Below are 16,258 nucleotides of genomic sequence, written 5' to 3' on the forward strand. Positions count from 1 at the left end.
AGGAGGAGAAGGAGGAGGAGGAGGAAACGACAAGTAAGATGACAATGATGAAGATCACACTCAAGAAAATATAACCTGGAAGATAAGACATGGAGAATAAATGAAGACTGTATGGGAGAGAAAATGGACGACAGAGTAAAAAAAAAAAAATGAGACAGACAGAAAGAAGGACCTACAGACAGACAGACAGACACATAAAATAGATGACAGAAAATTAAGACAGCAACAAAGAGAAACTGATAAACAGATAGCATGAGAGACAGGTAGACACATAGATTAAACAGACAGACCGGAAGGACGGGTGGTCTTAGGTCTCTGTTTAATGACCAAATGCCTACAGTTCCGCCAAGCGCTCTCTCTCTCTCCTTCATCTCCCATTTCTCCTCTTCTTAACTTTTCTACTACCTTTCACCTTCTTGGTCTTCCTCCCCCCCACCCTCTCTCTCCTCTCTCTCTCTCTCTTCCAGTCCCTCTCACCCCATCCCTCTTCTTTCCTCAATAAAAACTTGGGTTAAAAAGTGAGGGATGGTGTCGGGAGCCGAGGAGGAGGAGGAGGAGGAGGAGGAGGAGGAGGAGGAGGAGGAGGAGGAGGAGGAGGAGGGGAGGGGAGGGGAGGAGGAGGAGGAGGAGGAGGAGGACGAGGAGGAAGGGAGGGGAGGGGAGGGGAGGGGAGGGGAGGGGAGGGGAGGGGAGAGGAGGAGGAGGAGAAGGAGGAGGAGGAGGAGGAGTTGGAGGAGGAGGAGGAGCAGGAGGAGGAGGAGGCTGGAGTGGAAGAAGCCGCCTCCCGTGAAAATCAATGTGGATCTTCTTCCCTCGCATTCCTATTCTTTTCCAGACCTCGGCCTCTTTGCATTTCTCACACGTTTTTGCTTATACTGGAGAACCGGATAAAATACTGAGAGAAAACGGAAAAAGAAAGACAAAATATACATAAAGAAAAAATGGAAAGACAATACGAAACACAAGAAGACTGGAAAATTAAGAAGAGGTAAATGAAAATGGAAAGAAGTGAAAAAGGAGAAATGATAGGAAAAGGAAAATAATTATGGAAAACAAAAAAGAACATTGTCATCATTAGCCTGACCCTTTCTCCCATCTACTGGTGGGCTGAGGTGGCAGAGAGAGAGAGAGAGAGAGAGAGAGAGAGAGAGAGAGAGAGAGAGAGAGAGGATAAAACGAGGGAAAGTCTTCCACCCTGAAGGTCAGAACATGGGATTCGGCGATGCTCGCAGAGTACTTTCGTTATGAAAGTCTTAGGTAAGCTCACGTCAAGTTTCACTTAACATCTTTAGATCAAGCAAGTGTGTGATGCGGTTCGACTTGCTTGAACTGGCTCGAATCGAATCATCTTGGCCTCTACTACCTACATGCAAAATTTCAGAATGATAGGTAAACTCCATGAATGTTTGGAACAAAACTGGGCTAATTCTTTTTTCTTTACTTCCTATGGAAACTCTGACCAGATTATAGTGGAACTGCCCCCATCCCCCACCTCCTCCTCGACGACTCTCTCTCTCTGATTTCACATTTTTTCTCCATGCCCCTCTCACCCACGACTCTATCTCTCCAATAATCAGTCTCTCCGTATTCCCTGAGAGACTATTATCACCAGAGGGAGCTATTGCTTCGGAGATTATCCTTTCAGAAATATCCCCCCACCTCCCCCTTTCCTTCTCTCGCCCACTCACTAAATCACTGGCACACTCTGTTTCACTCCAGCTCTCTCTCTCTCTCTCTCTCTCTCTCTCCTGAATTTTGTAATATCTACTAAATAAGTGAAGCAAATTCAAAATCCATATGTCCTGATTCAAAGCTCATCAAAAAGATTTGATTGCATCTGTATTTGCACCATTTCATATTGGCCCCATTGCAGGGAAGGACGTCCTCCTCAAGGGAGATTGACAACCACATTAACTAATGCCCAAGCTGACGAAGTACGAGTATGGAAGGGGTGACTAGGAAGAGATATACACGTGAAAGTCCTGTAAAGGGTTAATGTTTTCCTTTTTTAAAAATATATTCTTTCTGATTTCAAAGGTTTTCTTTAAAAGAATTCTTTTAAAGTTTTATACGGAGATCCATATACAACAGCCGTGACAGCACAGTGACTGTCGACTGGTGGTGGGTCTAAAAACTCAGACTTTAAAAGAGATATGGTAGATCTACTGCAGTCCCCCAGACATCGCTGTTGATTGCTATCCAATGAAAACTGTGACAGTTAAAATATATGAAAACAGTAAAAATTAACTCCGGCAAAACCCTTACAGTGACTGGAGAAAGGAACATCACATAGCGGAAGCCTGAAACTGAAGAGTACGTTACAGTTATCATTATCATCGTTTTCATTATTATTATTATTACACATCAGAACCATAAGGAAATGTTGCCTACCCTTTCTATGAAGCAGTTTACTTCCTCTACTAGTTTCCCTTTGTATACCAGGGCTAAAGGCTGGCCAGAACGGACTTGCAGCTCTCAAAAACATACAGGGAAAAAAAAAATGAAAAGACATCGCGTGACTTTCCAGGAGAGGCTCTGGGTTCCTCCATTTCAACCGTGGGGACTGAAATACCCGGGCTTCGTAAAATCCATGCGAGTATTAATGAGAAATGTGAGGGAGGTGGAGGCAAGGGTAAACACTCCACGACCACACTTGACGGAGACACTGGAGGGTAGAGAGAGAGAGAGAGAGAGAGAGAGAGAGAGAGAGAGAGAGAGAGAGAGAGAGGAGGGATGTAAGGAATAAGCGAACAGAAGGAACTGGGCAGTAAGCAGAAAAGGGATACAAAGAGCAAGGGAGGGAAGAAGGGATGGGAAGTGGGAAACAGGGATACAGGGAGGAACAGTTTACGGAAGAAGGTGATGGATGATGATAGTAACGGGAGGGAGTTAATGAGGGGGGAGGGAGTTGGAAAGTGGAAGGTGGGGAGGGGGGAGATTAAGCGAGGGGGTGAGAAGGGGAAGAAAAGGGGAGTTGACATGGGAGAGCTGACAAAACGGATTTGACAAGGGGAAGCTGATAAAAAGATGACCTGGGGAGCTGACAAAACGGGGTTAACCAGGGGGAGCTGACAAAAGGGATGTGACAAAGGGAAGCTGACAAAGGGGAGAAAAGGGAAGTTGATAAGGGGAAGCAAACAAAAGGAGATGACAAGGGGAAGCTGACAAAAGGGAGTAAAAAAAGGGGGAGATGACAAAGGGAAGCTGACAAAAGGAGTTGGCAAGGGGGAGCTGATAAAAGGGAGTTGTGAAAAGGGAGATGACATGGGGAAGTTGACAAGGGCGAGCTGACACGGGGGGAGTTGGCAAGGGGGCAAGAGGAAGCTGACGAGGGGGAAATGACAGGGGAGGAGTTGGATGTTGGTGAGGGCCTGTAGCAACATTACAGGGAGGGTAAGGGATGGAAGGGGAAAGGCAGGGTAAGGGATGGAAGGGGAAAGACAGGAAAAGGATGGTGGCGTCTTAGGCAGGACAACGGTATGGTGCACTGTAAGGTAAGGAAGGGAATGGAAGCAGAATGTAAGGAGGAAGGGGAAGCAGAGAGCAGGGAGAGTAGGGGATGGCGAGGAGAAGACGGCTGGGAAGGGGAGAATGGGTTGGGTGGAATGACAGGAAGGGCAGCGTAGGAATCGGCATGGAAAAAAAGATAAAACATGGAAAAGAGGCAGGGAAGAGGTGCTGGCAAGGATAATATCTGTGGGTTTGGTGCAGGTAGGCTGGTTGAGGACGGCAAGAAAGGGTAAGATGGGGTAAGAAGGGTCCGGACAGACAGACACTGCACAGGGAGGGTAAGAGAGGATAGGTAAGGATGGGAACGGTAACAGGCAGAAACAGTGAAAAGGAGGCAGGAATAGTAGGGACGGCAGGAAGTTTAAAAGAAGAACAGAGGAAGGCAGAGACGGGCAGGGAAGGCAGGGGTTGGAAGGGTAGACAGAAGAGAAAAAGTGCCGGCAGGGAAGGAAAGGAGAGAAGGGTTAGGGACAGGCCAAAAATAAATAAATAAACAAACGCAAGGAACTTTAGGGATGGAAGAAGGTTTGTGGGGAAAATATAAGAAGGTAGCGAAGGCAAAGGAATGGTGTAAGAAAGATGGCTATGCAGGGCGGGAGAAAAGTAAGGGAAAGAAGAGTTGGTGGGAAGAGGCTGGGAAGGCAGGGAAAGACAAGTAAAAGAAGGATAAGCAGGACAGGAAATGGTGCAGTTGAGGAGGGAAGCAGGTTGTAGGAAATATGTGTGGGTGTGTGGCAGGTGGTCTGGTGGAGGAAGGCGCCCCCAATGCACCAGATTCACAGATTTATTGGATTTTTGTGGCACGAGAGAGGAAAAAGGGGTGAGGGAGGTGAGGAGGAGGGGGGGTCGGGTTTCTGGAGGTGTCGAATCCCGCGTCAGGAGTGTCAGGGGCGTGCACAGCAAAAGGCAGGGGAGGCGGAGGGAAAGCGTGAGGAAGAGGCGGAAGAAGCAAGGAAAATGAAGAGTTTGGATTTAGGGGAAATGTAAGTGTTAATTTTTCTCTTATAGTTATCATCTTCTAATTCTCTTCCTTCCAACAATGACTGGTTTATAGAACAGATATTCTATTTTTGCTTAGCGGCAATCAACTGAGAGGTGTGGACATACAACTGGTTACGTAGCGGACAGGGCTCATCAAGTGAAGCTGCAACTCATAAATTATCTTCAGATAATGAAGGTCATGGCTTTTATTGCACAGCCTGTTCGCTAAGGGCATCATTCAATTAATACTAAGATTCTGTCATACTGGCTTCGTACATGTTATCGGAAAAGATATGATTCACAGAGAATGAAGGTAAGTTCAAGCTGGGAGGTGGAGCCTTTGCAAATGCCACCAAATGATACACCAAACCCTCTCTGAATATGACATGGTTTCAGATTACCAGTTCTTACAAAAAAAAAAAAAAAAAAAAAAAAAAAAAAAAAAAAAGGGCAATTACACAGAAAAAAATCAGTTTCCACTAAGGGGGTGGGAGGTGCTCACCATTATAGGAGAGTTGTGGATATGGTCATGTTATCGATTATAGTCACCACTGTATATTAAAAAAAAAAAAAGTGCTGGGGAAGAATAAGTGCCTCCTCCCCCCTCTCCCCCAAAAAACACACACACACACACACACACACACACACACACACACACACACACACACACGGACGAGAAAACTATATGGAATCACTCTCCATGTTTCACAGCCATAATAAAAGACAGTTAACGAAATAACGGGAACGAACAAACGAGGGGAGTCGAGCTCTCAAAAATACCACCACATGATGCGTCACACACATTTTAATAAGCTTTTTCTCATATTAGTAGCAAAACCTCATTACACACTCGAATTGATAGTTTCCAGGATGGCGGTGGTGTGAATTTAGCAACAGAATTGCCATGTCATGACTTTATTATCAAAATATTACTGACCACTGCCTCTAAATTAGTTCCTTTTGCACTTTTCTCCTCCTACTCAGATCGTCAGATTAATGATGCTTTGAGGATGGTTTCTTGAAAATATTAAAAAAAAAAAAAGCATCCAGACATAATATTAAACAGACTGACACAGCGACAGACAAATACACGTCTTTCACACACCCACAGACATACACATACACATACACACACACACACACACAATAAACAGAACCACACAAGCAACTCTTCAATATTTATTCCCCTCTGCTTACGACCTCCAGTCTCTCAAACTGAGTGGTTGAAGCAAGTCGAAATGAACGGACCTTGATTTTTGGGTCTCTTTTGTTTAAGTTTCTTCGGAACGGACAAAAGTTTTCGAGTCTAGTTCTCCCCTCTTAAAAAAAAAAGAAGAAAAAAAGAAAAGAGGGGGGAGGGGAGAGAAAAGAAAAGTAGAACATTTGTCTCCCAGTGCAACTCCAGGGGAATCCAAGGTGAGTGGTGAAAGCAACTAAATCTTTACTCTCGTGCTAGAAAATGACACCTTTCCGTGGTGGCACCAATTTAACCAGCTATTCTAACATCCCTCCCCATCCCCCGACAGAAGAATGGTGGGCTGGAGGTAACGAACATCTTCAGCCTGCAGGCCACAGTGTTCAGATTCAACCGAGCCTGGGACCTCAAAATACAATAACAATCTTTTACGCTACTGTCCTGTATGTAACTACGCAAAGGCTGGGAAACATAATTTTTAATTTTTCTTTGTGGGGAAATCTGAACTTATAAACAGTGCAGTCCGAAGAGTATCATCATCATCATTATCATCATAACCTTCTTCATCCCATATATAAGAAAGAGAGGATGTTACCAGTACAGATACAGACCCGAAACCCCCTACGCCAAAAAAAAAAAAAAAAAAAAAAAAAAAAAAAAAAAACTTTGCATGGCTGCAGTGTTTAGTTGATGCTGTCATTTACTACAGTACTTCTTCGGACTGATTAAAATATACAGCATCAGAAGTAATTCCTAAAATGAACAAATTCGTCTGGAAGTAGCACGATCAAGGCAGAAATTGTACACGTATCATACAGAATGGTTAATGGGGACTGATTTTAACACCTTCACTATGTGGCGTCGTTCCTAAACTGAATAATACCATCTGACGGTACCAGAAATTAATGACGTCCTCGTAATGAAGGGGCTAATTAAAGAAGCAGGAAAATCATTACAAAACATGCACACTCTTGAAGCGCGAAGGCACCAGATGAACACTGTCACTCCGCTACTGTCTCTTCAAGCAAAGCACAAAAACCCAAAGATCCAGACTTACGTTATGTCAATTTCTGTGACACTTCCAAGTTTTGTAAGCCTAATTCTCTAAAATAAATAAATAAATAAATAAATAAATAAAGGGCACATCAGTTTTCTAATGCTTCCAGTATTGTATGAATCACAACTATTAATATCCCAAAACCTTTCTCCTCCGATAACATTTCTGCAACAATTATTTTTTTCATTATAATTTTACTTTTCTTCACCTTCATAGTTTTCTTCACAGTTACAGTAAATAGGAGTAAAATTAATACGTAAGACAAAAATTACCTCCATCGAACTAAGTTAGCAATTTAAATGGCTAAATTTGAGAGGACAAGTTCGGGTACAGTTCCACCGAGTCGAGCTGGGCTAGCATAGAGAGCGTGGAGTCCTCTGGTGGCGGTCACTCGAAGTTTCGATGTAAACAAGAGAGAGGAAGGAGGAAGTGAAGGAGGCTATATACCGATTTTTACTACGTTACTCTATATCTCACGTCTACTTAGCCTTGTCGTTTTTTCTAACAATATAAACAGAAGCAACAAAAATAATAAATAATACCAGAAAAATCTCCATCACACACACCCTGCATACGAAAAATCGTGCACAGACCCTACTGAAGGTTTGGCGCCTGTGGAGTCCTCTGGTGGCGGGCGACTGAAGCTGGGATGTAAACATGGAAGAGGCAAGAGGAAGGAAGGAGGAAGTGAAGGCTGCTGTAGGCTGTGAATGGGCTGGCGATGCAGTTTTGATTAGTTTGTGTAGTCAGTTAGGCGTGTGGCGAGGGGGAGAGACAAAGGGAGCAGCAGGGGGAACGGATATAGGTGGGTGGAAGAGGGTCGGAAAGACGAGGGAGAAGGACAAAATGGGGAGAGAAATGGAGAAGGAAAAACAAAGAGAGAAAGGTGAGACGAGGAAAAGGGAGAAAGGGAGATCAAAAAGATATAGGCAAGGAGTGAATGGAAGAAAAATGGTGGGATGAGAGAAAGTGAGATGAGAAAGTAAAAAGAAGTATAGAGAGATACGAGAATAACTAAGAGGAGAGGAAATTGAAAGGAAAATAAAACGAAGACAAGGAAGATAAATATAGAACGGAGGATAGAAAAAAGGAATGGATGGAGGCGAATGAAAGGATGAAGAGAAGGGGTTGGGGAAGGGGAACGAAAAACATGAGGTCTGTAATGGGAGGAAAGTTGGAAGAGACAACGTTGACATAAAGGTAGGTAAAAAAAAAAAAAAATGAAGGGGGATGAGAGAAAGGAAAAGAAATGGGACAAACAGAGAAAGTCATGAATGGGGGAAAAGGAAAATATGACAAGATGGAGAGAGAGAGAGAGAGAGAGAGAGAGAGAGAGAGAGAGAGAGAGAGAGAGAGAGAGAGAGACAGACAGACAGACAGACAGAGCGAGACAGAGAGAGAGAGAGACAGAGACAGAGAGAGGGCTGGAGGGGGATGAGAAGAAAAGTATAAGAAGTGTTACAATGGAGGACGAGAGGGCGATGGAAGAAGAAAAGAAAGGTGAGACGAAAGGAGGGACTACAGAAAGTGAAAGGTCAGACTAGAGGGAAAGGATCGGGGGAGGGGGGGTACAATGAGGTAAAAGAACTGCAAGGGAATGAGGAGAGACGAAAAGAAGGGAGGAAGGGAGAGGGTGACAAGAGAAGAAGGGAAAGAGAAGAGAGGAAGATGAAAGGAGAATGAGTAAAAGAAGAAGAGAAGGTATTAAGGGAAAAAGAGACAATAAAAGGAGGGAGAGATGAAAAGAGAAAAAGAGAGAGGACGACGAAAGGTGAAGGGAAAGAAGAGAGGGGATTAAGAATGGAGAGAGAATAAAAGAAGGGAGGAAAGTTCAGTGTCGAGGGAAGAAACGGGAGGAAGAATGGAAGGGACAGGAAAATGGACAGAGGTGAGAGAAGGTAGGATGAGAAAAGCTGATGGAAGGAGAGAGGAAAAGGAGAGACAGCAAGACGGGACGTGGAAAGAGGAAGAGTAAAGTGAGTTGAAGGAGAAGGAATAAATGGAAAACAAGAAACTGGACTAAAACGAAGAGAGTACAAAAGGAAAGGATAAAGAGAGGGATGTGATAATGAGCAGAAATGAGAGAAATAAACAGAGACGAAAAGAGAAAATAAGAAACAGGGAGGGAAAGGAACCAAACCAGGGAATGAAAAAAAAAAGGGAAAGAAATGGAGGAAATGAATGAATTAGAGGAAAGGGGACTAAGAATATGGAATGAATGGACAAAGTAAATTATATAGATGAAGGAATAAATCACAAAAGAGAAAGGGAGAGGGGATAAAAGGAGGAAATAGATGAAGGGATAGAGAAAGCGGAGGATGGAAGGGGATAATAAAAGACTGGCCTGAGAGTGGGACCATACGAGAAGGGAATAAAACGAGAGAGAGAGAGAGAGAGAGAGAGAGAGAGAGAGAGAGAGAGACCCGCGATAAGGCAAAGGTTAAAGAATGAGGGGAAGAGGAGAAACTAAAGATAAAAGCGAGGGATAACAGAAATGGAGAAGGATCCCGAGAGACAGAGAGAGGTTTGGAGGGAGAAAGAGGGACTTTGGAGGAGGATCTGAAGAAAGGGAGAGAGAAACGGGAGAGAATCTGGGGATAGAACAGTGGGAAAGTGAAGGGAGGGAGAACGAGCATAGAAGAAGTGGACAAGGAAGTGTATGAGATGATGGAAGGCAGATGATAGAGATGAAGAGGGAGAGTGAATTAACTTTACAGTCTGTAGTGACTTTGCAGAGAGAGACATATCACACACACACACACACACACACACACACACACACACACACACAACCAACCTACCAGGCAACCAGCGGTCCCCCACCACCCTAACCCAGACTACAAGCGTCTTTGATTAGTTCAATTACTCGGGGGATTCACAGTCTGATTAGCTCGCAGCCGGAACATTCTGAAACTGAGCGATTTTCTGTAGCCAGCGCGAGTGTCTAGAATATCCTGGAAAGCCGAAGAGCTCTGGAACACGGCTGGAACCCCAGCGGGTGTGTGTAGCCTCAAAATGCCTTTCATATTATAGTGTTCAATGTTTTGTCATGTTTTCATCGTAGAGCCACTGGGGGATATCTGTAGCCTCAACAATATTCTGTGGCCAGGGGTTAGTGTCCGACAGGCTCTGAAAAGGCAGTGAGTATTGGAGCACTTCAGGAACCGTGGTGTCTCTTCCATATCATATGTACCAGTGGTTTTGTCAGATCTGTTAGTTTAATTTGTTGTTCGTGGTAGTTATTTACAGGCTGAACAATGTTCTGTTGGCAGTGCAAGTGTCTGGAATACACTGGAAAGTCGACGAACTCTGAAAACTTTAACTCCTATTGTTATCTCAAGTGGCAGTGAGGGTTAGTCAGATCTGTTGCCTCTGAATGTTCTTCAATAGGCAATTGTAGCTTACGCGATATTCTGCTGCAAAGAAGACTATGCAATACCTTGGAAAGGCATGAAGTCCCAACACATTTCTGGAACCTCAGCGTCTCTTTCATTTCACATACGCAAGAGATTTAATGGCAAATTAATGTTTATTTCTGTCGACCTTTTGTAGTGTGAGGAAAATACCCTACAGGCAGCGTGAATGTCAGGAATATCCAGTGGCTGCAGTTTCTGGAACATCTGCTTCTCTCTCATAATTCATGCGTCAATGCCTGAAGTGTCCAGGAATGACAGGTCCTGAAACCTTGCATCTGGTGCATATACTGCAAGGTATTTACTCTGATTTCTTCTTGTACTTTTTTGCTTTGATTGTAGGGTTCGGTGGTCAATGGGGGTGGGGAAAGAACCTTCAGTTTTTCTCCCTTTGCCTTGCTCATTTAGTGTAGTTTTATCCGTATTCCCTGAGACGGAAGCTGCTTAGTACAAAACATCCGAAGTACTGGATTCTCTTATGTTTTAACGTATATTTACAATTCTGTGCCTCTTCCGTTGGCATTGTGAGTGGCTCGAATTTCCTGGAACTGTACTCAGTCTAAGACCATACCTTCAGGAACCTCAGCGATCTCCACAACATGAATGCCTGCGATTTTAACAATGATCTATAAATGTGCATCAGTAGCTATAGAGATGATAAAGTACTACAACATCCTGCAGTGCGTGTCTAATATCCTAAAGGAACAGCTATGCTGCCTGTAATATGATTTCCTCTCATAACATCAATTCTGGCGGCTTGGACCTGTAACGAGAACGAATATCCGTTGGCGTATCCTATGGGCTACAACAGAACGGCAGACATCTAAATTGTTTGCAACAGATATCACCGCGACATGCCGCCTGAAGCCTCATTCTTTCTTATACTATGATCCCTTCCGTAAAATGACAATCATACTCCTATTTTTGCTACTGTCAGACGATTTTATTCAACCAAGGGGTGACAAATTCTCTAAGTCTTAACCTCTCTCAGAACACAAAAGGCATCTGTTCCAGTCAGATGTGTTATAGTTATCGCCTAATTTTCTGTTGACAAGGCACTGGGATATCTGAGAGAGGCAACAGGTGTCTGGTTTAATCCGGAGAAACAGTCATTACAAATATATTTTTCCTGGAACCACAATCAAACAACAGAAATTCCATTCAATCATTATATTTGTTTCTTTTGGCATTGTACGGTCCTGGGACATGACAGAGAAGCAAAATTCCTCTGCTTCATCCTGGAGACGCGGCCTCTACCAGAACCCGCATTCTGGAATCCTAGTCTTCCGTACCCCTGTCTTGTATGAATGTTTGAAGTGATTCAGTAGGACATCCTTTATTTTTTCTAACTCACATCCGTGGAACTGGTACATCCTGGAGAAAACCATTTACCCACACTTCGAAAGCTAAACTTTTCCCCATAACAAATGACAACGGTTTAAGACGAATTTGTAATGCTTTCCTATCATTCCTCTCGGCATCACAAGGACTAGGAACATATTGGAGAGGCAGTGAGTGTTTAAAGACACCTGCATTCTAGATCTTCAACCTTCCTCCACAACATGAATCTTAGCTGATGTTCAAGTCGGATGTTTTTTCACGATTTTCCAGGTGAAGCCAAAAGACCCTGGAACATCGTAAGGGAAGCAGCAAGACTCTGGTTCATCTTGGAGTAGCGATCATAACTGAAACCCTTTTACTGGATACTCCTCCTCCCTTACAACACGACACCCGAGGCTATTACATGTTCTAAATATTTTTCTCAAGGGCCTGGGTTACTTTGGATGTGAAGGGAAATAGCTGGACATTCCTGGAGACGCATCCATTACAAAACCCCTCATTCTGGAACATCAGCCTCCCTCATAAAGCCAATCCTTGCTGCTGTTTACGTGGGATTTGTAACATGGTGCCATATTTCGTCTCGTTTTCTGTGTTTCATCCCGTGTGTGCAATGGGAGACTGTGGTAATTGGAGGTGACCCGCATTCCCTCCCTGCCACCCCCTCCCCCTCAGCTGCTACATACGCCCAACCTTACCAGCAAACAGTGTCTGATGGTACACCGCTTTAATTACTATGACTCATCCTAGTATGTGTGTGTGTGTGTGTGTGTGTGTGTGTGTGTGTGTGTGTGTGTGTGTGTGTGTGTGTGTGTGTAATTCGCTTCGCTTTAACTTGGGGGAGAATTTGAATAGTACTTGCTCTGAGAAGAACTACCTGTCCTTCTATCTATCTACCACTCTATTTACCTATCTGCCTATCTATTGTCAGTCCATATGTTTACCTATTTGAACCCAATCCATCATCCATGGAGGTCGACCAAAATCCCTCCAAGCCTCTCAATCATCACTCCAAGTCGTCCTCCCTCATGCACTCCACATCATCTTTCCACCTCATTGTCCATCTTCCTCTCCTAAGCCTTCAATGACCTTGCTTCTATACATATTTTAAAAACCCCGTCGGCACGATGACGTCATTTGCTACAATAAGACCATTTTATTCAGTTAAAGTGAGACCTCTAAGTAAAGGAATTAATAAGGAAGTCTGTAACCCTTTCACTACAGGTATCCTTGGTAGACTTGAATACAATTGTCTGACGTGCGGCAAAAATACAGGTTACAGTATATACCTTAATTTTACTCCAGTCCATCTTTCCACTTTATCTGTATTTCTCTTCTCACTATTCTGTCAGCTTCACCTCCACACACGTTTGTTAAATTTTCACAGTGTATTTATTCGTTCTCTACGCCATAACAATCCGATAATATACTTGCCACCTCCCTCTGTTACCTAATACTCACATCACCTGATAACAATATCAGAGAGCTGTAATATATTCAACTCCGGTTCTAAACCTATTTCTCAACTTTTGAACTTAATCTCTTCCATGTATCCAAATCACCTTGATACATCATTATCTTCTCTTCATACCTGATACTCTGGGATCACTTGGAATTAACCAGAAATAATAAGAAATGAGGCGGATATTTTCTCAACAAGTTTGCTTCTTAATACTTTCTTTATGTTAATCTTTCAATTTTCATTCGATCCCTGGGTCCATGCCACGTACGATAATTATATTTCTCCTTCCTTCTACCTGTTACCCTGAGATAATAATAATAATAATAATAATAATAATAATAATAATAATAGAGAGAGAGAGAGAGAGAGAGAGAGAGAGAAAGAGAGAGAGAGAGAGAGAGAGAGAGAGAGAGAGAGAGAGAGAGAGAGAGATTTGGTATCTGATAACGGTAACAAGCATGAGAGAATATTAGTCACCGAGATCACCTGATAACAGTAACAGGAGTGAGAGTAATACAGTCCATTAACCTAGAGGGGTATTGCTCCTCATATTCTCACACATTACCTCACCAGCTACGCTTCTATGCATACGACTTATTAATTCTTCATCATCTTCATTTCATCCGTCCTGCTCGCCTCATTCTGACATTAACTTCACTTTCTAAGCTCTTTCATTTATTCTCCATTCACTGCATATACTAAGTCATCATCATCATCATCATCATCATCATCATCACCCTGACCTAATGATGAGGTGAAGGAGGAGGAAAAAGTACGAATGTGGGAAGGCTATCAACAACACACCCAGTTCACCTGTATATTTCCTCACACACTGAACTGCTGAGATATTCTGCACCATGTCATCAGTCTCCTCATACCACCTGATACCCTGAAAGTCCTCGATAATGATGAGGGGGAAGCTAGTTGTGTATTCTCTGATCCCTTCACCTCATCCTCGGTCCCCTAATACTACCTGATATTGTGAGACCCCTGATACTGATAAGGGAGAGAGTAGTAGTGTATTCTGTGATAAAGATGGCTCTCCTAATACTACCTTATACTATGGGAAGGCCTGATACTTATTTGGGAGAGAAGTTGTAGCATATTTCCTGATACAGTATGCATCCCACCTCATCCTCTATCCCCTAATACCACCTAATACTGTGAGAACTCCTGATACTGATGAGGGAGAGGGTAGTGGTGTATTCTGCGATAGTGTTAGCGCTCCTCATCGTCTCCTCATTTTCCAGCTCTGCCTCTGCGGGACTAATTACAGAACCAATTAAACACGATCATTGAATTCGACACAGACACAGACACAGACACACACACACACACACACACACACACACACACACACACACACAGAACGCCGGTAGGAAGACAATGTAAGCCTCCGTGCAATCATCACCACCATTCCCTTTTTTTTTTTTTTTTTTTTTTTTTGATTTTGTCTGTCCATCCTGAATACACAAACTCTCTCACAATGACAAGCTCACTCTCTCTTCCACATACGAACACACCCCTCCTCTGTCTGTCTGTCTGTCTCATATGTATCTTTTACTAATATTCTTTCCTTCATTCTTTTGCAAGCAAGCAAAAAAAGTTAATTTCTTCTCTCTTCTCACTCCCACACAATTCTCTCTCTTTCTTTCTCTCTCTCTCTCTCTCTCTAATTGTCATGCAAACTCTGGCGCATAGTTTCTCTTACCTTTACTTTCCTAAATATTCTCTCTCTCTCTCTCTCTCTCTCTCTCTCTCTCTCTCTCTCTCGTCCAGCAGGTTGACCATTAAGACTGTAAGGTAGTACAGATCCTCCCTAGAAGAAGTGTCAGTCAACGAGAGACTGGCAACGCATCCCAGTCAGCTTTGGTCAGATCGTATGGAGGCTGACAATATACTGGAGGATATAATACTGCTGACATGGTGTATATACTTGAGGTGACAACATACTCGTTATTATACCTGGCTAACACGGCACAGGAAATGGTATACTTATGTTATACAGTATACGATGGCATACCACAGGTGACACACTATACAAGATGATATACGTGGACGGAAAGTGTATGCTGAAATTAAACCTGGGCTGACAGTATACGATGAAGTATACCTGGCCTAACACACTATACGAATGCAAACTCAAGCTAAAACAGTACAGGAGGAATCTTAGGATGACACAGTATACGACAATATAAATGGGTTGACGCTCTATATGAGAGTATATCTGGTCTGACAGTATACGAAAGTATATTTGGGAAAACTCATATCACTAGTGGTACAAGTACAATTGGGTACAAAAATACACCTAATATTTCAATTTTTTACTTGTCACTTTCCTTTGCTGGATAATATTCTAAAGGTGAGAGGCTTGGTATGTTTCTTTGGCCATGGATGATGCTCGCTGATGTAATGCGTCAGGGAGGAAAGTGACGGACATGACATAAATGTGAAGTAAACGCAACGGAACAGTAGGCCAACTTTTGTTCCTGACTGTACCAAAGGTTGGGAACCCCAGTTTAAGGGGCCAAGGAAGAGATGGCGGGTACTCACAGGCGAAGTAGATGCCAGCAGCTGCGCCGAGGGAGACGAAGAGAACTGCGAGGATGAGACAGACACACCACCGGCGGGAGCAGCCCCGGCCCCCCTGCCATAGGTCAGAGTCAGTCATGCTGCCGGACCTCACGCACGGCACACCCACACCCACAGTTTTCTGGGGGAGGGAGAGAAAGCTGGGGTTACATGGGGTGAAGGTGACGAGAAAAGTCGTACGACTTTAGTAATACAGCTAAGAGGGTCAGTATGTAAGGCAGCCCTCAGTTGTACGGAAAAGCTGTGAAAATTACTGCACATGGGGCCAGACCGCACGTCACGTTATCAGGGTCATTCAGCAGTAAGACACGCAGACTAATCGAGCATTTTTTTCATATGCGTCATAAATGACTATCACAAAATGGAGGTTTGCCTAAATCTCATTCCTTTCAATTTTAATGGTAGGGCCATTAGTTATCGTCGAGTACTAATGGGGCATTTGATACTATGCCCTGATGTTTATCTAGGCGAGTGTTAATGTTACCCCTGACAATTCAGATTACAGGTACTGTCCAAGTAATTTCTCGTTAACGTGAGCTACTGTTAGTGTGGTCAATTGTAACTGTGACCATACCAGGGGTGGGGATGCAAGGAAGTCTATGCTGTGATCTTTTTTTTATGTGACTTGTTGTTAAAGGTCACTTGCTAACCTTGCTAATGTGGCCTCTCGCTAATATGACCTTTTGTTGTTATGACCCTCTGTTGATGTG

The 16,258-nt window shown here is 43.5% G+C and overlaps 1 protein-coding gene across 1 annotated transcript in view; it reads right to left on the reverse strand.

Annotated features, from left to right (window-relative positions):
• The window catches only part of LOC145401341 (atrial natriuretic peptide-converting enzyme-like), a 175,734-nt gene that overhangs the window by 108,451 nt on the left and 51,025 nt on the right, over positions 1-16,258 (reverse strand). Inside the window, exon 2 of the mRNA XM_080273666.1 lies at positions 15,510-15,669. Coding sequence (XP_080129792.1) covers positions 15,510-15,669 — 160 coding nt within the window. The remainder of the gene's footprint in view (positions 1-15,509; positions 15,670-16,258) is intronic.

Source organism: Coenobita brevimanus, chromosome 55, assembly GCF_032717465.1.
Source record: "Coenobita brevimanus isolate Jiangsu-jjx chromosome 55, ASM3271746v2, whole genome shotgun sequence".
NCBI classification, from domain to species: Eukaryota; Metazoa; Arthropoda; class Malacostraca; order Decapoda; family Coenobitidae; genus Coenobita; species Coenobita brevimanus.